The sequence below is a fragment of the Rhinolophus sinicus genome, chromosome 13 (assembly GCF_057876585.1).
Source record: "Rhinolophus sinicus isolate RSI-liver-muscle chromosome 13, RSI-T2T, whole genome shotgun sequence".
Taxonomy (NCBI): Eukaryota; Metazoa; Chordata; class Mammalia; order Chiroptera; family Rhinolophidae; genus Rhinolophus; species Rhinolophus sinicus.
This window is the reverse complement of record NC_142513.1, coordinates 19,609,182-19,630,300: the sequence shown is the minus strand read 5'-3', so window position 1 is coordinate 19,630,300 and position 21,119 is coordinate 19,609,182. Positions and strand designations below refer to the sequence as shown.

The 21,119-nt window shown below is 43.8% G+C and overlaps 1 protein-coding gene across 7 annotated transcripts in view; it reads left to right on the top strand.

Annotated features, from left to right (window-relative positions):
• The first annotated feature begins 8,062 nt into the window (after positions 1-8,062).
• Positions 8,063-21,119, top strand: part of PHF20 (PHD finger protein 20) — a 116,279-nt gene continuing 103,222 nt past the window's right edge. For 3 of the 7 annotated variants that reach the window (XM_074317600.2, XM_019733064.3, XM_019733056.3), the window contains exon 1: positions 8,063-8,213. Coding sequence is in view for 3 of the 7 variants with exons in the window: in XM_088789162.1 (XP_088645288.1) it covers positions 8,101-8,213 (113 nt within the window). In the remaining 4 variants the exon portion in view is untranslated. The remainder of the gene's footprint in view (positions 8,214-21,119) is intronic. The other 4 variants (XM_088789163.1, XM_088789161.1, XM_088789162.1 and 1 more) reach the window with 3 other exon arrangements.

Here is a 21,119-nt window from a genome sequence, read left to right as displayed (position 1 = left end):
GACAATTGAGTATAAACAAGTAGGGCGTGTTCTCAAACAGACAGGAATTCTGTATGATTTGAAAACGGGCTGTGTAGGTGAGTTGGCCAGTGGAAGAGATTCCATCGGAAAAACAGAAAAGGGTCAATTTGTGAAAGGTTTTTCTATGCTCTACTAAGAACAGGGCTGGAATGTGCTCATAGTAGCCCATGAACCGCTTATTAGATGTCCAGGAATTTCGTGAGCCAGTTGATCTCACATTAGTTGTTTGAAATCAGCCGCAGAGTATTTACACCACAGATATCTGCAAATGCTACCAATCAACCTTTTCTTTTTTTTCTCAGAGAGCCAGTGGTTCATAGGCCAACTGAAAAAATTGGGGCATCACATTAAAAGGGTTGTTGAATCTCATAAGGTTGTTATAAAGATTAAATGAGAAAATAAATATGTAAAGTACTTAGAATGTCTGGCATAATAGAAGTACTCCAAAAAAATTGTGTGATATTATCAGTCATGTAAAATAGTAAGGTCCTATTTTTACACTAGACATCATTCCACACACTGGGGATATAGCAGTAAACAAGACAAAATCCTTGCCCCTTAAGAATTTTAAATTCTAAGGACATGAAACAGATTAATAACAGAAAAATATTTAATACACAAGGTTATGATAAGTGCTCTGAAGAGAAATAAATGAAGATAAAGGAGACAGAGAAGGACAAGACACTTTTACTTCGGGTGGCAGGGAGAGCCCCTGTGATAAAATGACACATGAAAAGAGACTAGAAGGAAATGAAGTGGTCAGTCTGTGGGTATCTAGGGGTAGATCTTTCCAGGCAGAGGTAACAGCAAGTACAAAACCCCAGGTAGAAGTGTGTTCAAGGAAAAGCAAGGAATCCAGTGTAGCTGGAGTGAGCAGAGCAAAGAGAAGAGAATTTGAGGTCGGAGAGCTAGGGAACGCAAGAGGCAGATCAAGAAGGGCTTATAAATCAAGATTTTGGATTTGCTTTCAGTGAGAGAGGGGACAACATGAGAGGGTTTTGTGCAGAGGAGTAGATGATCTGATATATTTTAGAAGGATTACTTTGCTTATGGTTACTATTATGTTAGAATGGTAGCTTGAATAGTTTGGCAAATAGGCCGGATTAGAGAGAGATTGAGGGCAGAGGAAACAGGGCATGCTCCACTGAGAATTTGTTTAGTTTAGAATTAATAAGCATGAAATCTGGAGTAAAACTGTCTGTGCTTAAATTATTCTTAGCAATGTGATCTCAGTCAAGCAGCTTGACTTCTCTGGGCCTCCATATCTTCAGCTGCAAAGTGATGATAATAAATGCAACCTCTCTTCAAGGGTTATTGTGAATAGTACATGAAATAATTCATATAAAGTGCTTAGCACAGTGCCTGGCAAACAGTGAATGTTCAATAAATATTATCATTATTTTGTTTTTCCAAAAGGGATACATTTTGAGGTCGAATAGGAAGGGGAGACAAGCAAAGGTGAATGTGTAGGGATAAAAGGAAAATTTGTAAAATCTATAGGGAATATGCAACTTTCCCCCACCTCTGCATCTTGCCTCTGAAAAGTCAGAGGTCTGACCCTAATGCATGTGGTAAGAGGACAGTAGCCCTCTGGGGCAAGGAGAGTGAAAAGTGGGCAGGATCTAGCTCTCTCGTGTATTCATGTATTCCTTAGGTTTCAGCACCTGGATTTTTACGGCACCTTTAATCTCTACTTTAGCCAAGTATGCAGAGGTTTCTGTGTTTATTTTACCTCCTGCAATAAAAAGGTTCCCTTGAAAACAGAGGGAGATGAAGTGGGAGGAGGGGTGATGATCTAGCAACTAGAATAAATAAACCTTTGAAAAGCATAAAGGCCGGAAAAGTGCTTGTGAAGGAGCAAGAAAATAAAACTACAACAACAATGATATAGGCAAGGGAAGCAGGGAAAGCGGACTTGGGTGTGAGAATACCTGTGACTACCTGTTTCTCCATAGCTGTCATCCAGTGAATTCCTTTGGTGGTGCTATTTTGAACATGGGATTCCAAATCTAGATTGGATTTCAGATACTGTTTTAGGCCCAAGGAAACTGTGGGCTGGGCTGGGCTGGGCTGGGCTGGGTAAATTCAAGGAGGTGAGCTTTCAAACTAAGCATGGGGCAATAGAGAAAGGGGTGTGAGATTTTAGGTCTTAGGGAGTCAGTAAGCCGGCAAGAAAGAATACAGTGGGGTTTGGACTGCAGAACATCAATTATCAATGTTCTTCACCATCACCATCCCCACTTCTTTTTAAAACCTCAAGTGCACAAAATTACACTAATACACTCAATCACACATTTGTTTGTTGGCCGACAATTTCCATCAAGCCAAACATAGCCCCACTTTTTCTCTCTTTTTTCCTTTTTTTGAATGTACAAGACTGCTTATTGAAGCATTGTTTATAGCAATTGGAAATGTTGTGAATGACCATCAGTAAGGGAATTATTTATTGCAAAATGGTTTATAAACATTGGAAACAAAGTGAATGGTCTCTCTTTGTCTGAGTTACTCCTCTTTAGCCTCCATTCCCTGCCTCATTTCCCTACCTTTCTGAGATCATCCATGTATAAATGAACATTCATAGATAAAATACAATTTTTTTATGTTGTTGAATTTATATTTTCCTTAATGGCTTGTTCTTTACATATCTTAAGGATATTTTCCCCTATATCAAGATCATCAAGAATATTTCCAATATATCTTTTTAAAGACATATGGTGATTACATGGCCATGTGTGACATACATAGCTGTGCAGTGGGTTATACACATGCCTCACTGGAAAAATGGAACATTACTCATTTCTCTCCCTATCAGGAATTCGAGTAAGTGAGAATAACATAATGAGAACAATCTTGAAACCACTTCTATTTCTTAAACTATAAATAACTTGCCTGAATTTTAATTGTTGCAAGTAACAGATTACTTGCAACACATTTTGCAACTGTAGAGTTACATCTTTGGGGAATCTACAGAGGGCACTTGCAATTTCTATCAAAATTTAAGTGCATGTACCCCTGCCACTCAAATCTCTGGTTTCTGAGAATTTAGACTACAGTTCTATCTGCACATGTCTGCTGTACTATTTGTAAATGGAGCATTTCTTTTTTATTGCAAAAGACTGGAAACAACCCAAATGGCCTTCAATAGGGGACTGATTAAGTAAATTATAGTACATTCACACAAGGAATACTGTGCCGCAGTAAAGTAAGACAAGATAATGAGGAAGTTATTTTTATGCCATTATACAAAATATATTATAGGGTGTCCAAAACGTGCTTTTTAGTGAAAAACGTAAGGTGGAGAACTACGTATATAAATGCTTCCTTTCTGGAAAAGGGCCAAAATGTATTTGAACTTGTATTTAAATTTGCTTATCTATAAAGATATCCTGAAAGGATTCATAAGAAAGTAAGAGTAGTGGTTACTGATGGAAACAGGACCAATGAGGGACAAAAATTTGAGGGAGACTTTGTATTGTATACCATTTGTATAGTTTTTGGCATTTGAACTCTGTGACAGCATTAACTATTTAAAATTAAATTACAAGATGTTTGGGAGTGGAGTACCAGCAGATTTAGAGATTGTTTATTTAATCAACTTCTTTATAACCTCCATTCCCTTATTTCCTGGGGCTAAACTCCTCCCCCTTTCTTTTTATCTCTGGGCTGACATGAGTTTTAACCCACAAGAAACATGTATTAAGTATGCTTAAATTACAGGGAACAGTGCTAGGTAGTGGGGCCCCCAAGGGGCAAAGGAGACAGGACATAATCCCTGCCCTTGAAATGGTCGACATAGATTTTATCACTCTTTTTAGTGGCTAGGAGAAGAATCAAAAAATGTTCTCCTCTCCTCTTTTCTTCTCCTTCCTTCCTTATAATCTCGCAAAATGAGGGAAATATATTAGAACTCCTACTTAATTCTCCTCCCCCTCATTTGAAGAGTACTAAGGCTTGGAGTTCAGGAACTTTCCATGAGGCACAGACTGCAAGACCTCAGGCCAGGGCCAAGACTCAACCAGCTTCCCGTGGGCCCCTGGTGCCCTTGTGGAGGTTCTTGGACCTTTCAGACGCTGCTGTGACTGTGGTTTCCGGTTTTTTGAGTTCTCACACTCAATTTGGTGCTGCAGATATCATACTCTAGTTCCTGCTTTGGAAACGGACATGCTGAAGCTTGGTGATACTCTGAGTCCACGGGGTCTGTGGGGGCTTGCTTTTCTGTTTTAGTTTTCTTTCCCTTGAGTATTGTAAATGCCTTGGGGTTACATAAGGACAGAGTATAAAGGTTTTGCTGGGTAGAAGCTGAAACAGATCACTTTTCTAATTGAATATCCGATCTCCTGTTAGATCTTTCATTCTGCTTCTCTTTAGCTGGGGACGTTTTGAATACTCTAGATGACAAGTCTAGTAAGAAAGCAATCAGAAAATCATTTCCCCAGAACTTTGCAGTTTACAATACATTTTCTCACATGTTATTTAATTTACATGTGACAATGCTGGGGGTGATTGGTTAGCTCAGATGGTTAGAGCATGGTGCTGATAACACCAAGGTTGCTGGTTCGATCCCTGCATGGGCCACTGTGAGCTGCAACCTCCTTAAAAAAAAAAAAAAGTGACAATGCTGTGAAGGTAGATATCTAATTTAGAGTTGAAGAAAAGTGATGCTTAGAGAGGGAAAGCACTCTTCCATGCAGGTATTGAATGCTTCTTGTGCTACTGTATACCTTGTTGTACGCAGGGAGCAATCTTTTTATGGGCTGGGATCACAGTTCTGAAATTGTGGGATACTTAGCAAGAGAGATTCTACTCTCTGGAATTGAGGCTGCTACACCTTCATTCTTTCACTCATTCACTCAAACACAACTATAAGTTGAATTCCTATTCTGTACAAAGAAAGGCTCTACCAGAGAAAGAATTGGGATGTTGAGACCAACTACTATTGAGATTCTGGGGAGTCTCTTAAGGCATTAAGTGGGAGGCTGCTAAGGAGGCAGTGGTAAGACCTGGGCTTTAGGCCACAACTTTGCAAACTGGAGATCTGTGGTTAGCAGTCAGTGAATGCCCAGTTTAGAAGAAGCTAGCAAGCCAGATTTCTGCAGGTTTTTTAATCAGAAAGAGCTTAACTCCTAACGTACTTTATTCATATCTGTATCAAGTTAGTTTTGCCTAACCAGCATCAATTCTCCCCTTTTCCCATTTGGAGGGATATTCTTCGGGGCAGATTGTTCCTCTCTTCTTTGGCAGCCTGGTCTAATCCACGTGCTCAGAGATTGACCAATCAAAAACAGCTCTTGGACAAGACTTTGCCTCTTGAGTGAGTGACTCAAAGACAAGGGGATGTTAGGATTGAATCCCAGTTGTGGTGTGTGGTGCCGCTGGCTACATCAGGTGTTGCTTCTTGTTGGAGCTGCTATTGCACCTGATTGTTTTCCAAGCCTGGCCTCTTGTTGATGCTCTGGACCCCCAATATCCTTATATTTCTCTTTTGGTTATTCTTGCAACAGACAAAAACATTTTTAACTTACAAATTGTGACGATTTCTTTACCAGGCCGTGAGCTCTCTGAGAACAGGACCTAAATGTCATTCTGCTCTGTGTTTTGGTGCCCAGCTCAACCTTGGGTCTAAATACATGCAGGTCGAATAAACGAAGAAACATGTTATATTTTTATGGGACTATGGAGTCAGGGATTCTTGGCATTATTGTGGTTGTGGGGCAAAAATTTTTGTATGTGCTACAATAGCCACTAACATCTGAGCAACTTCACGTTAACAAATGTAAACTGAGAGGATCCTGCAAAGGTCCTTTCTTCCTGTATTTGAGCACTTAGCTGAGTTCATGTAGGTGGTTCTGGTCCTCAAATTCCTGAAGGTATTTTGTATTTTTTTTTTTTAAATATGGAACGCTTCACTAATTTGAATGTTATCCTGGGGGCTAACACTAATCTTCTCTAATTTGTGTATATGTGCTGCCGAAGTGAGCACAGCAGAAGCTTTTGTCCCTGGTTTCCCCAAACCTCTTCCTAAGCACTGTCCTGTTTTTTTATTTTTCCTTTTATTAGCATTTATTTGATGTTGAATTTACTACCAGGCCATAAGTTTTTGTTTCTTCAGTTTCTTCTGGGAGATCTCCTTCTTCTGAGCAACCTCCTCTTCTGGTTTAAGAACAATTTGTTCTTTTTCAGTTAGCATCATCTCAATGTGGCAGGGGGAGCTCAGTGTGGGTTAATCCGCCCGTGAGCTCTGTAAATTCTGCGCCGCATCTTGGGAGCTTTGTTCACCTGGCTCTGCTCAATGATCAGATAATCTACATCTAAGCCCTTAAATTCAGTATTACTCTCTGCATTTTTAAGCATGTGGAGTAAAAATTCTGTACTTTTTGGGCCAACGATCCTGCGTCCAACCCCACTGTTTGGCCTGGGCACACCTCCCAACTCCACCATTGTAACAACAGAATGGCACACATTGCTTTTGTAACGTGACATCCTTTAAATACTTGGTGGCTTTTCAGATATGCATACTCTTGATGGCTTGGGCAGTTTCACGAGTGTTCTTAAAATGAACCCGTAGATTTAAACCTCTCGGTTTACATGATTTTGTGGGGTTCTCTGGGTTAAGCGAATAGCGAACCATTTTCAGAGGTCACCTCAGGCTGCTTTCGGGAAGAGCTGTCCTCTGTTTTTACTTGAGCTGAGGTAATGCCCTCTTCAGTCTCCAGCCCTGATATGAAAAGCACCTCTTCTATGGACTCAGATCATAAAGAAGGATCTACCAATTTTTTTCAATATTATTCTCTTTCATTCCTTTCACAGATACACATGAAGCATCTATTATTCGTCAGGTTCTGACAATTTATTAGGTACAAGATAGTCCCTAACTAAAATTCAGGAAGTAGACAAATACAACCAAGAGAGCAGGCAAATGAAATAATAACAAACTGTGCTACGTGCTCTGTTGAAATTGAGTGATAGAATAATTGCTATGGGGGAGGCCTGTATGTGATCGAGGGAAGCATTTCTAGATAATGTAATCAAAGAGGATCTCACTGAGGAGATGACAAACAGACCTGCATGATGAAGAGTCAGCTTTGCAAGATGCGACAGCCTATTCAATGGCCCAGCAGCTGGAGAGAGCTTGGAAAGAGCCATAGCAACTGACAGAAAGTCAGTGTGGCTAGCTGATGAAAGAGTGGAGGATGCAGATGGAGAGATTGTTTTAAGCAGGACAGTGACATGATTAGATTTACATTTAAAGAAGTGCAATCTGGCTGCTCTGTTGTCTTTCCAATGTAAAATAAAGTTATTGCCCTCATAAATTACAAATGGTTAGCATTTCTCTTTGGGACTTTCCAAGTCTCATTGGGAAAACATCTCAGAACCTTCTGGGGTGGCTGCAACTCCCATCTTGGTCTCTGGAGGCTAAATACAGCTCTTCACACCAGTAATTGGAATCCTTACCTAGCAGTTAATGAAACAAAGTGGAAGAGGGATTAGTACAAAGGCCCTGAGGTGGGAAGGAACCTGGCTTGTTTGAGGATTTGAAAGAGGCTGAGAACTGGGGAAGCTGGATGTATTAGCATGTGAGAGAGGCAGGTTAGGTCCAGACTTTCCAGAGCCTGGTAGATAGGCTTAGATCTTAATCCGAAGAAAAGTGGGTAAAAAAGACTTTGAGCCTGTGATTATATTTGCGTTTTGAAAAGCTCCTACTGTCCGTGTGGAGAATGGATTGGAAGGGGGAAGAATAATAGGCTGGAGGGGACAACCATCACCTAGGAGAGAGGTGATGGTGGTCTAGACCCGGGCGTTGGGAATGGGATGGAGAGAAGTGGGAGGCTTCGACAGGCATTTAGGAGGCGAAATTAACAGGCGATGGATAATGCCCAGTCCCAGGCTCGCTTTGGTCTCACTGATTGCAGGTGAGTGGGGACTTCGAGCTCCGTCCGCAGCAGGGCGCCGGCCGGGTTCCCGCGCGTCAGGGCAGTGGGCGTGGTCCGCCTGAGCCGTCGCCACGGTGATCGGGTTGGGCGGGGCCGAGGGCGGGGCAGCTGGAGAGCTGCGTCACTTGGTGGTGGCGATGGTGCGTGTATGTGGGGGGCGGGGGATACGCTGGGCGCGTCCCGAGGGTCACGTGGTGCGCAGCACGCAGAGTCCTTCTGTCGGTTGGTCCTGGAGCGGCGCAGCCGGAGCCGGGCTGTGAGGTGAGCTCGCGGTGAGGCGCGGCGAGGCGAAGCCGGGTGGCCGAAGCCGGGTCGAGGCGAACCCGCGCCAGGCGCGCGCCGTGGGGGCGGGGACGGTTACGGACGCCACCGCTGCTCGGGTCCCCTGCCCGGCCCCGCTCCCTGCTTGGCCCGTCTCGCCCAGCCCGGAGGGAGGCCCGGGGACCGCTGCTGAGAGCGTGGCGGTCGTGCGAGCGGCGCCCAATCCCCAGGGTTGCCCGCTGGAGTGACGGCGGCCGCGGCCAATCAGCGCCGCCTGAGGGGGCTGGGCCGCGGGTTGCGGGCCCAGGGCGCGGAGCGGGCCGTGTTGGGGGTGGGGGGTAAGCGCTAGGGCCACAGCTTGAACTGTGAGGCCCCCGAGAGCTCCACCACCAGCCCTTGCTGTTTTCTTGTGCTTTGGGAACGCTTTTTTTTTTTAATTGACTGTTTTATCCTATTCTGGGAAGCACACCCCTTTCTTAACCCCCGACTATGGGAGTGTCCCCTTTCTCTAGTTTTGAAAATGTGGGTGGTGCACCCCCTTTCTGAGGCTCCAGCTCAATTTCCAAAGCCCCTCAAACAGGATGTATCCCTTTTCCCAGACCCCCCCAAACTGAGAGGACACTTCCTTTTTCGAGCCTTCAATCTGAGCAAGCACTCCCTTTCAAATTTGGAAGTTTGCCGCATTAACGACTCTCTCAAACCTGGAGTCCAGTAACCAAGTTTTGGGGTACTTCTGTTTCCACAAATCCAAGGAAAAATCCCTTTTCCAGGCCCCAAATATGGCAAAATGCTTTCCAGAATTTCTTAAATTTAGGGGACACTTCTTTTCTCCAACCCTGCAATTCTGGGGTGCACCTCGTTTCCTGATGCTACTGAAAATAAAATCGAAATCCTGAAGTTTAAGGGTACATATTTGCAATTACACAAATAAGGGAATTTGCTGCACTTTCCAGTCACTTTTTGGATTTGCATCTTTTTTCATGAGTTCCCCAAATCGAACTACCTTATTTCCTGGGGGATACTTATTTTAATGTCTGAGAGTGTGTACCCCCAGATGTACAGAATGCACCCCTCTTGGTTACACAATTCTCAGGGAGCAGTAACCTTCCTGATGCTTCTTAAATCTGGGAGGGCACACCTTTTTTCTCTGAGTCCGATCTTTACCAAACTATGGTCCATGGTTCTTGAGCTTTTCTGCCCTCCAAGACATTTTCTTTCCTCGGTTTCCTTCCCTTTTTTCCTTCCCATTTCCATTTAGGTGTTTTTCCTATGGTCAGTGCACCCATTTCCTCTTCTTTTGATGAATGGGTATCTTGAGCACAACACTTTCTCTGCTTTTATGGCTTTTTTTTCTGAGCACACTTCCTAGTCACACCTCCTGAATTCCCTTCCCCTAAAGGGAGGGTCCCCCTCCTAAAGGGGTGTCTGCATGTTTTCCTTTTCTATGTCTACTTTACCTTTTTCTGATTTCTGGTAACAGGAACTCTCTTCCCTCTCGGCTTGCTCTATCCCCAGGCATTTTTTTGGTTTCTAACTGTCATTGGACACTGCTCTGCTTGCTGGTGGCTGTAGAGATTTTCCCCTTTCTTCCCCTGGCACCGGAGGTGACCTCAGGTCCAGGACTACCTGATGCCCCAAGCGCTGGATTCCAACCGGAAATGAATCCCCTCTCATTTCTTTGGTTATTCACAGGACTCTTAATCCTCCTGGTGATTTGCTGCCTTTACCATTCTGCCTTGATAGTACTGTTTTCTTCTTTGCTTTATTTCCCTCAAGAAATTCTTTTAGTCTTGGTTTCAGCTAATAAAACTTCCTCTCTCTATTGGCTTTTCTTCATTCCTTTTATCAAGAAAAGAGGTCATTTGGAGGAACCTCTTAGTCTTTTTGTTCTTGTCCATGGGTTGCAGGTGGGGGATGGACTTAACTCTCCCTATCATCCTCTCACATATCTGCCAAGCCTTGCTCCCAACCCTCACCTTAAAATCTACAAGTATCTGGGCCCTCTTCTCTCTTTAAGAGCCTCTCAGTAGGTTCTTTTGTATTTCCCTCTGCCTTTCCAGATCTTACTTAGGGCTTTTCCGCCTGAGCCCCTAACCAGATTAATTTTGCCACAGCTGAAACCCCAAGTGCTTATGGGATAATGACACCTCTGACCTTTCTCCTTTTTTAGGAAGTACTTGAGTGTGCAGCTGTAAGGGGCCTCTGTGGAGGAGAGAGTTTAGGCCTGCGAAGCTATACTGGCAGGACAAGGCAGGAAAATACTGCATTTTTAGGACTACATCCTTCTGAATGTCATTTGGAGATTGGACGTTTGCCAAGCACCTGCTTCTTAGGGATGCTAGGGGATATAATGAGACTCCCAGGAACCTGTAGGAAATAATGGGGCTTGTGGAGAAGTGTGCTGAACTCAGTGTTGGAACTTGAATAAAATTAACCATTATTATATTTTCAGAATAACTAAGCTGTTTTATATTTCATGTTCAAGAAAGCCCTGGAGCTAGGTTGTGCTATTTCAGGAAGTGAAATAGATGCCATATTTAGATTATTTGGTCATTATTAGTAAGTACCAAATTCATGAGAAAACATTGGAGGTCTGTCTGAGCAGTACATAAACTGTGGTATACAGCAAGTGAACAGGTACTTCGTCTGCCTGTTTGGTGCTTATCTGTGTACTGCTCTGTACAGTGCACTGTTCAACTACACCACTGCTTCTCAAACTTGAATGTGAGTATAAATCACTTGGGCAGGGGCGGGTCTTGCTAAAATACTGATTCTGATCTAGTAGGTTTAGGGCGGGGCCTGAGTATCTGTGTTTATAATTCCCAGGTGATGCTAATGTTATTGAAATACACTTTGAGTAGTGAGATGCTATACATAATAGCCAAAGATTTCTCTGTGAAAATAGAAAGGTGGTTGGTTAGCTTTATGCTGGGGTATTATTTTCCATTTTCTCTTTATCCAGACACATCCCTTCAAGTTTGTACCAGGCATGGTCCCCTTCTGAGGACTATTAGTTATACTCAGTTTCAGTTATTCTAGCATTTAGCTTTTAAAACGATGGCTGAAACTTCTCCAGGAGTTTGATTGCTATGTATTTTGTTAAATTTAAGTGCGTAAATATTTCTTGCTTAAATGTGAGCATAATTCTTGACATAGAATCATTCTAGTAAATACTTCATAGCTGATCATCAGCCAGCTTGTGTCGCTGGTTCCTCACCTGTCCTCCTACCATGGGCAAGGAGTCTGAGATACTGCCAGGGTCCCAGGTGTTGGAATTTCCAAGGGGTCCTTCTTGGTGTTCCAGGTTCTGGAAATAGGCCTGGGAAAGGCAGGTGCTTGCACCTTGAATGGAAGCTGCTGGCTTATCTCTGTATGGGAGCTTCAGAAAGGCGAATGCTGGTGGGAAGATGACCTTCTTTGATGGGGGTCATGCCTTATGATGCTCTCTTTCCCTTTGTACCCACATCTCTAATCTATTTCTAAGTCTTAGTGGGTTTTTCCTTTCTAAATGTCTTAGGTCATCTCTACCTATTTCCCTGGCTGTCACCTGTCATGGCCTTTTTCCAGCATGATCCTATTCTGGGCCCTAATCAGGACAAACCTGAATGACTAGACCGTTTTGTGTCTTGGTCCTTCCCCCTCCCCCATCCCTCACATGAATGTCAGATCCTCTTCAGTAACGGATTTGATCTTGATTTGGCTCTAGTCCCAGCTCTTCCACTCACTGTGAGACCTCAGGCAAGTCATTTAATGCTACTGGGCCTCATTCTCCCCATTTGTAAAGTGAGGGGCTGATTATCTCCAAGGTCTACCCTGCCCTGAGTCTTTGTTAGTACCTTGCTTAGAAACCCAGTGTCTGGGAGTTTGTTGTAGCAGATCTGATTTCCTTCATGTGCTCTGTTGGGCAGGCTGCCAATCATTCTCGTCCGAGTCGCTTCTGCCACTGTCTCTTTTTCAGCCGAGGCGTCCAGCTTGTCCTCACACCCAACTTCAGCGTTCTTCTGCCTCCATGTCCTCTGCCACTTCCATGTTTTATTTCATTCAAAATTGCCTAAACTTATCAAAGAAGTCTTCCTTGAATTCTCCATTAAATGTAAGCTACTCTTCTCATGAAGAGAGATACTGTATTTACATACAATATGTTTACTTGTAAGTTCTCTTACCCGATGTATATTTAAAAAATGTTTCCCCACCTCCCCATCCCAGCTTTCTTTTTCACTTTGAATTAGCAGTGTAGGTAGAATGAAATTTAAAAGGGAAGCAGGTAGTTTGCCTTGGGCTGGAGTTGGGGAAAGTGAGATGTAATGCTTTTAGCCCTCTACTCCCAAGGTCTCCCATAATCTGTGGGAAATCAGCTACTGGTACTTACTTCTTCCTGGATTTTAAAGGTGCTTAAACTCCCTATCTGAAATTTGAAAGTGCATCCTAAGAGCAAGCACCATTTAAAAATTACTTCCAAGTGTTCTTCCTTATAGGAATATACTCAGCCACAAAACCCCAGACAAGATGCTAAAGGCAATGATAAGAAATCTAGATTTTAAATTACTTCATCAGTGAGTAAAACTAACAGTTTTTTGAGAACACCTGGTTATTCACAAAGGCAGTTGCTGACACTGCGTGGAAATCAGGGCTCTAAAGTATATAAGATGTGATCAAACGATACAATGGAATGTTTAAATAAAAAAGTTTATTACAGTAAAAGACACACTACCATTAATCTTCCTCAAGATACTCCCCATTGCTTTGAACACACTTAACCTCATCGTTCTTGCCACTTTCTGAAGCAGTTCTGGAAGTCCTTTTTCGTGAGTGTCTTTACTTCATCTTCTATCGTGACAACGCTTTGTGTCACACATTGCTTCCGGTATGGCAATTTGTGTCAAATAAAAACATCACAGCGTGTCCTCATCCACCTTATTCAGCGGATCTGGCACCATGCAACTTCTTGCTCTTTCCCAAAGTCAAAATGACCGTGAAAGAAAAACGTTTTGAATTGATTCAGGACATTGAGGCAACCATGACAGCGCAACTAAAGACACTCATAAAAGAGGACTTCCAGAACTGCTTCAGAAAGTGGCGAGAACAATGGGATAAGTGTGTTTGAAGCGAAGGGGAGTATTTTGAGGGGGTTAATGGCAATGTGTCTTTCACTATAATTTAAAAAAAATTTTTAAACATTCACCATATTTTTGGTCACCTTGTCTGTAACCTCCAACATTCCTTCCTCATCTTTCTAGGAAGTAATGGAGGGAAGTTTACTTTTTTTTTTTAAAGATTTTATTGGGGAAGGGGAACAGGACTTTTTGGGGAACAGTGTGTTCCAGGGCTTTTTTCCAAGTCAAGTTGTTGTCCTGTTTCAATCTTAGTTGTGGAGGGTGCTGTTCAGCTTCAAGTTGTCCTTTCAGTCTTAGTTGTGGAGGGTGCAGCTCAGCTCCAGGTTCAGTTGCCGTTGCTAGTTGCAGGTGGTGCAGCCCACTATCCCTTGTGGGAGTCGAACCGGCAACCTTGTGGTTGAGAGGATGCGCTCCAACCAACTGAGCCATCCGGGAGCTCAGCGGCAGCTCAGCTCAAGGTGCCGTGTTCAATCTTAGTTGCAGGGGGCGCAGCCCACCATCCCAGTTGAGGAGTCAAACTGGCAACCTTGTGGTTGAGAGCCCACTGGCCCATGTGGGAATCTAACCGGCAGCCTTTGGCATTAGGAACACGGAACTCCAACCGCCTGAGCCACCGGGCCGGCCCTACATTTTTCTTGATAAACATTCTTTAAGCCAAAATGTATGCTAAGAGCCTCCTTTCCAAGATTATAAACTTGGAAAGAAAAGGGAGGATGCTGTCCCTGTTTATCTCTCAGCAACTGTACCTTGCAGATTGTTGACTGACTACCATTGGGTTAACCTATTGCAAATTGAAACCCTGATTCGTCATGATGGTGTGACAACTTTGCTAGATCTTGGGCTAGGTATCCATCCAGCTGTCCTTTGCTTTCTTTGGCCAAATGGAAGCAATGAGCTTGCAGAAATCCCGTAAAATTTTTGGAGCCTGGTATGAGTCACCAAGTGTAAATAGTACAGTTGTATTAAAGGGAGGTGGTGCCTGAATCTGTGGACTTCGGGGAAAGAGGGAGAGGAGGAGGCTGGGGGAGGATTTAAAACGATGGTTGTATTCAATGAGAGCTTATTCCGTGTCAGGAAACATAATCCCAGGATTAAAAAGGCTGACTCCCAGGCATCATGGATGCTATTTGGGCTCTCTTTGTCCTCGTGGAGACTTGACTTTCAAGAGGTCTCTTTTTTGCATGGAAAAGGTGCATGGTTAGGTGGATTGACATGCCTTCCTTGCTTCTACAGGTGCACAGGTATTGGGATTTCTAGGTTGTGGAACCCTGGCCTGGAAATGTGGACATTTTACAATCATAATTACTACACCAAGCATTTTTTTGAGTAGTCTATTGGAGCTTTTTTTTTTCCCCCCAAGTCAAGTTGTTGTCCTTTAAATCTTAGTTGTGGAGGGTGCTCAGCTTCAAGTTGCTGTCCTTTCAGTCTTAGTTGTGGAGGGTGCAGCTCAGCTTCAGGTCCAGTTGCCGTTGCTAGTTGCAGGGGACACAGCCCACCATCCCTTGCTGGAGTCGAACCAGCAACCTTGTGGTTGAGAGGACGTGCTCCAAGCAAATGAGCCATCCAGGAGCTCAGCGGCAGCTCAGCTCAAGGTGCCATGTTCAATCTTTAGTTGCAGGGGGCAGAGCCCACCATCCCTTGCGGGACTCGAGGAATTGAACTGGGAACCTTGTGGTTGAGAGCCCACTGACCCATGTGGGAATCGAACTGGCAGTCTTCGGAGTTAGGAGCATGGCGCTCCAACCGCCTGAGCCACCAGGCTGGCCCTCTATTGGATTTTATTCAATGTTTACAATTTGTCTAGTAGATGAGGAAACTGAGATTAAGTAACTTGTCCAGAGTCATGGCTAATAGAGTCCAGATTTCTTTGTCTGCAATCCTGGTGTTCTTACATCTTCCTCTCTCTACAGCTGCCATCCCCCCCGCCCTCGCCCTTTCTCTCCCCCTCCCCCCCTTGAGTAAGTCACTTTAATCACAGTATCAAACAGGTGGAAGCCTGGAACCCAGGACTGAGGTACTGCTGAGAGAAAGGGTGGCCTTGCCCTTTCACCCCAGATTCCATTCCTGACCATGCAAACATTCCTTAATTGTAGAAGCTCCACTTTCGCAGCTCAGGCTGTCTTTCTCCCTTTCTTGAGACACTTGGGAATGGATGGTTTGGGCTGCTCGACTGTCCGTTTGTCCCATGGAGTAGTGAATGCTCTCCAGTGTGCTTTAATGAGTAGGAAATTGGTCATGCTATGACCTCTGTGAGAATTATACATCTGTAATTGAGAAAGGCAAGAGAAAGAGGCGGCCTTTTGTGTTCAGGCTGCATGGCATGTAGTGGTAAGAACCAGGATTTAGAGCAGAAGGCCTGAATTTGAATTCCAGCATCTGCCACTGTCTTGGGGCTCTATGTAACTTGGGCATGTGGTTTAAACCTCTTGGGCCTCTCACTGGCGTGGACGCTGGAGGCAGACATCCACCAGGGCAAGTCACTTAACCTGTCTGGACCTCTGTTTCCACACTCAAGTATCATAACGGCCTCCCATTGATCATTGGAAGTACGTATTGGTAAATGTTACCCATTTCCTACATTTCCTACTCTGTAAAATGGGAATAAGAAAACCTAATTCATAAGGTTAGCAAAACTTGCTGAACTGTGAAGACTTGTCTATGTCACCATTATTTTTGTTTTATTCCTCTCACAAATGTTTGTAAAATTTCCCTCATGGACCTTGTTTGTTAGTTTGTTAGTTTGTATTTCATTCATAACTATGTAACTATTGTCTGTAAGAGAGAAAGACACTTAAAATTTCCCCTCATTTTCATACTTAACAGTACTCCTTTCATTTCATTAGTGTTTAGATATCCCAAAAGTGTTAATTTTTTTTCCCAAAATTTTATTGGGAATATTGGGGAACAGTGTGTTTCTCCAGGGCCCATCAGCTCCAAGTCGTTGTCCTTCAATCTAGTTGTGGAGGGCGCAGCTCAGCTCCAAGTCCAGTCACCGTTTTCAATCTTCAGTTGCAGGGGGCGTAACCCACCATCCCCTGGATGGGAATTGAACCAGCAACCTTGTGGTTGAGAGCTCGCGCTCTGACCAGCTGAGCCATCCGGCCACCCCTCCAGAAGCTCAGTGGCAGCTCGTTGTCTTCAATCTAGTTGTGGAGGGCGCAGCTCACTGGCCCATGTGGGAATCGAACCCGTAACCCTGTTGGTCAGATCTCCCACTCTAACCAACTGAGCCACCCGGCCGCCCCCTAAAGGTATTATTTTTAAAAGCAGCATAAGTATAGTGGGTTTTGGAAGAGGTCCTGCTTCTGAAATCCCAGCTCTTCCACCTAGCTGGTGACCATGGGCAAGTTATTTGCTCCAAGCCTCCTTTCCCTCCTCTGGAAAGTGGGATAATACTGCCAACTTGTCTGCGTTCTTGGGAATGAGATATATGTCAAGGATTTAACCTGTGGTGAAGACTAAGTAAATGTTAGCCATGTCCTGGTATTAAAAAGTAAAGGCCAGGAATAAAAATTAATATTTAAGAATAAGGTGATTAATTCATTAACTGTTAAACTATTTATTTTTAAAACCCCATACGCAGTGAAAGGGTTGTAATTCAGGTAAATGTCTTTGGAGGCCCTGTGGAGTAATGACTACATCTCCAAATTGTTTTCCTTTGTAACATAGTGATACCTCAATTAAAGAATCCTGTAAGAACAGTTTAGTCAGGTATATTTAAAAAAAGACACCCTCCCTTAAAAGGAACCCACACAAACCCACTCCACAGCTCCTGATGTTTATAGATTGTAGCCTCCCCATGACAACCGAACACAGCTTTTCTTTGGCCCCGGGGGTGAAATTGTGATCTGTCTTCAGGTGCCTCATTCCTTGTGTTTTGCCTTCCTCCCCCTGCCTCTAAGGAGTAGAAACAGTTCCTACATTTACCCGTGGATAGCACTTTTCAAAGAGCGAGGTTTTACATGGTTGTCTCCTTGAATCCCTACATCCCTTCAGAGGGGTGGTATTGGTCTCTCTCCTGTTTTTATTCCCTTTTTGCCAGTGAGGAAGCTGAGGTTATCTCTGACAAGCATCTGACCACCCTGTAAGGGCAAGGCTTGCTTGTTAGATGCTGGGGGTGTCTGTAAGGAGGTCAGTGCCTAGGGAGAGATTGGCTCAGAAACAGGCAATTGCAGTGTAGAGTGCTGCATGCTGTGGCCCAGAGGGCAGGCCAGGCTGCCGTCGGAGAAGTTTTTTTTTTTTTTTTAAGATTTTATTGGGGAAGGGGAACAGGACTTTATTGGGGAACAGTGTACTTCCAGGACTTTTTTCCAAGTCAAGTTGTTGTCCTTTCAGTCTCAGTTATGGAGGGTGCAGCTCAGCTCCAGGTCCAGTTGCTGTTGCTAGTTGCAGGGGGCGCAGCCCACCATCCCTTGTGGGACTCGAGGAGTGGAACCGACAGCCTTGTGGTTGAGAGCCCACTGACCCCTGCCATGGGACAGTATTGAAATGAGCCCCTGTCCTAGTAAGCCCTGGTTGGGCCCAATTCTGAAGGACAGGCAGAGGAAGCAGCTTGTTTGAGCAAAGACCTGGAGGTTGGAACTGCAAGGAGTCTGGGTGTGTGGGCTGTAAGAGCAGTAATAACCTTGAGAGCTTACTGTGTGCCAGGCTCTGTGCTACCGAAGTTTTTATCTTTACAACACCTGTGTGAAGGTATTAAGTAGGTACTGGTACTATCTCTCTTACAGATGAGACTGAGGCTCCCAGAGGAAATGGCTTGTGCAAGGTTATCTGGGAAATGGTGGAGCTGGGACCCCAAACCAGGCAGGCTCACTCCACAAAGTTCTGGTCATAACCACAGTGCGCCACTGCCCCCCTGCTAAGGCTCCCTGCTTCCCTCCTTTTAAGCTCCCATCGAGTTTGGTCTGGTCATAATGGTTAACTCACGACCGCCTGCTGCTCCACTGAGTAGTTTGAACTCTGTTCTGTAGGGAAACTACTGAACTGTTTATTTGTTTTTTATTTTTTATTTTATTTTGTTTTAGTTTATTTATTTTATTTTATTTTATTTTTTATTGGGGAAGGGGAACAGGACTTTATTGGGGAACAATGTACACTTCTAGGACTTTTCTCCAAGTCAAGTTGTCCTTTCAATCTTAGTTGTGGAGGGTTCTGTTCAGCTTCAAGTTGTTCTTTCAGTCTTAGTTGTGGAGGGCGCAGCTCAGCTCCAGGTCCAGTTGCCGTTGCTAGTTGCAGGGGGCGCAGCCCACCATCCCTTGGCGCAGCCCACCATCCCTTGTGGGACTCGAGGAATTGAACTGGCAGCCTTGTGGTTGAGAGTCCACTGGCCCATGTGGGAATCGAACCGGCAGCCTTCGGAGTTAGGAGCACGGAGCTCTAACCGCCTGAGCCACCGGCCCGGCCCCCTGTTTGTTTGTTTGTTTGTTTGTTTGTTTTTTTAATTGAGATACCATTGACATATAACCTGAACTGTTTTAAACAGAGGCGTCTTACAATCAGGTTTGTGTTTTAGAAATACCACGGAGGTAGCAGTGAGGAAGGTTAGCCACAGTACTAGTTGACCCGAGTCAGACTACCTGGCTTTAATTCCTTCCCCCAATAATTGCTAGCTTTGTCATTTGGGTAGCTTACTTTCTGAACCTATTTTCACATCTGTAAAATAGGAATAATAATAATCTTCATTACGAACCTATGAAGTAGACCCCAGATGATGTATTAATATATATAAAGTAACATATTTTGCCGCGTTTAATGTGCACTTTTTTGCCCAAATTTGTCAGGGAAAAGCAAGGATGCACATTATACATGGGTAGTACTAATTCCTATTTATATAAATGTTTTTAATTATTTTATTTATGCTTATGAGTTAAAGTGTAACTCTAGAAATCAATAACGATATCCATATGCAAAATACCCTGGAAAACGATAATCGATTTTGTTAACCTTATCACGAACTTGCAACGATGAAGAGTTCTTGGCCTTCTATGATGTGTAAATACCATAAGTTTGTTACCGGTACATAACATTTCTTGTACCTTGTATCTGTTCTTGTGTTTTGTAATTATTACATAAAATTTCTTGTACCATAATTTGTTAAAAAATGAATGCTAAAATTCCTTTATAGTATATAATACAAAAAACAAGTACCTAAATGTAAACAAATAAAAATTTGAATTAAAAAATTAAAATGAAAGATTTTTTCCCCCTTGAAACTTTGGGCCAAAAATGTGGGTGCATGCGCATTATACACAGCAAAATACGGTACTTAGTATAGTGTCTGTCATAAAATAGGCAGTCAGAAGATGTCAGCTTAAAAGACAGTATTGATTTGGGTCTGGGGAGGCTTTGAGCTCCATGAGAGCTGTTGCAGTAATGGGATGAGAACTGATGGAGACCCTGGACTGGGCAACCACTCAGCAAGGGGAGAAGTAGCTGTTACAAAATGCTGACTGAGAGTGGGAAGCAAGGGCGATGCCCATGTTTCTAGCTTGGCACATTGGCCCGTCTTTGGGCCTTAAACTGTGATGGGGAGAAAACGAGAAGGAACTTGTGAGTGAGATAATTAGCTCAGTGAGGTTGAGTAATGCGCCAAAGGTCATTCAGCACATATTCTGGAGCCGAGCCTGGGCACTGCCTCTGGGAAGAGCCGCTGACTTAGCCGGCTCGTTCTCAGTACTTTGAAATGAGTAAACTCAACCTGTGTTTGCTGTCTGTCTGAATTTTAATTGTGGGAGGAAAAGCTAGGGTCTTGGAGAAAGCATTTCAAGTATCTGGGAAGAAGGCAAGGGAATTTTTTTGGCCAATTTCTTTCCTCCCTTCCTCCTTCTCTGACTCTCCCCTTCTGTTTACTTCCTTTCTTAGCCCTTCAAGTAAAAAAGGCTAATTCAGCTCTTTTAGTGTGACCTAGGAAAGGGCCTGAAGGAATGGAAATGGTCTTTGCTTTAGACCCAGTCTTCCTTCTGTGTCCTTGAAACTTGAGGACAGTGGTGAAGAGGCCGTTCCAGCTACTTGAATCAACTTGTCACTTCCTTAGGACTAAAGTTGTTCATTTTATGTTCTTTAGTATATTGGACACTATTTGTTAGTATTTCATAATAACATTGACTGTAATCCTTTGTATCTGATGTCCTTTTTGTTTGTACTACTGTTACACAACCATTTTATCGCCAGTACTGAGTATTTAGTGCTTATTGTGCTAAGCACTTAACATCCATTAACTCATTCCTCACAATAAACCCAGGAGGTAGGAGTTATTAATCTCATTTTATAGATGGGCAAACAGAGGGAGGCTCAGTGATTCTTCTCATCTTCATTCAGCCTCCCAGGACTGGCCAGAATTGAGTCTAAAGCCTGTCTGCTCCCATCCCTATGCACTCCCTGGTCTTCCTCCAACACAGAACTTTGGCAGAGGCCCTTGAAAGCTTCCTCCTGTGAGACCTATGTGTCACTGGACCTATGAATATTGTTTATGCTTTTCTGGGACAGCAGGCAGAGTCTCCACCTCCTAGGCTCAGGGCCCCGGTACGGAAGGGAGCTCATTCCCACCTGAGGCCCCTGACCTCTAGGACTTTGCCTCTGCCTAGATAGAATTTTCCTCCCCTAGATCTTCACATGGGTGTCTCCTTGTCATTTAGATCTCTGCTCAGACCTCAGCTCCTAGCCCATTCTAACTGCCTCATCTAAAAGGGTCCTCCCATGTCACTAGTTTACATTATTTTGTTGGGTTTTTAGCCATAGTACTTAGCCTGCCAGAAATTCTCTTCTTTGTCTGTGTTTATCTTGTTTTCGCCTG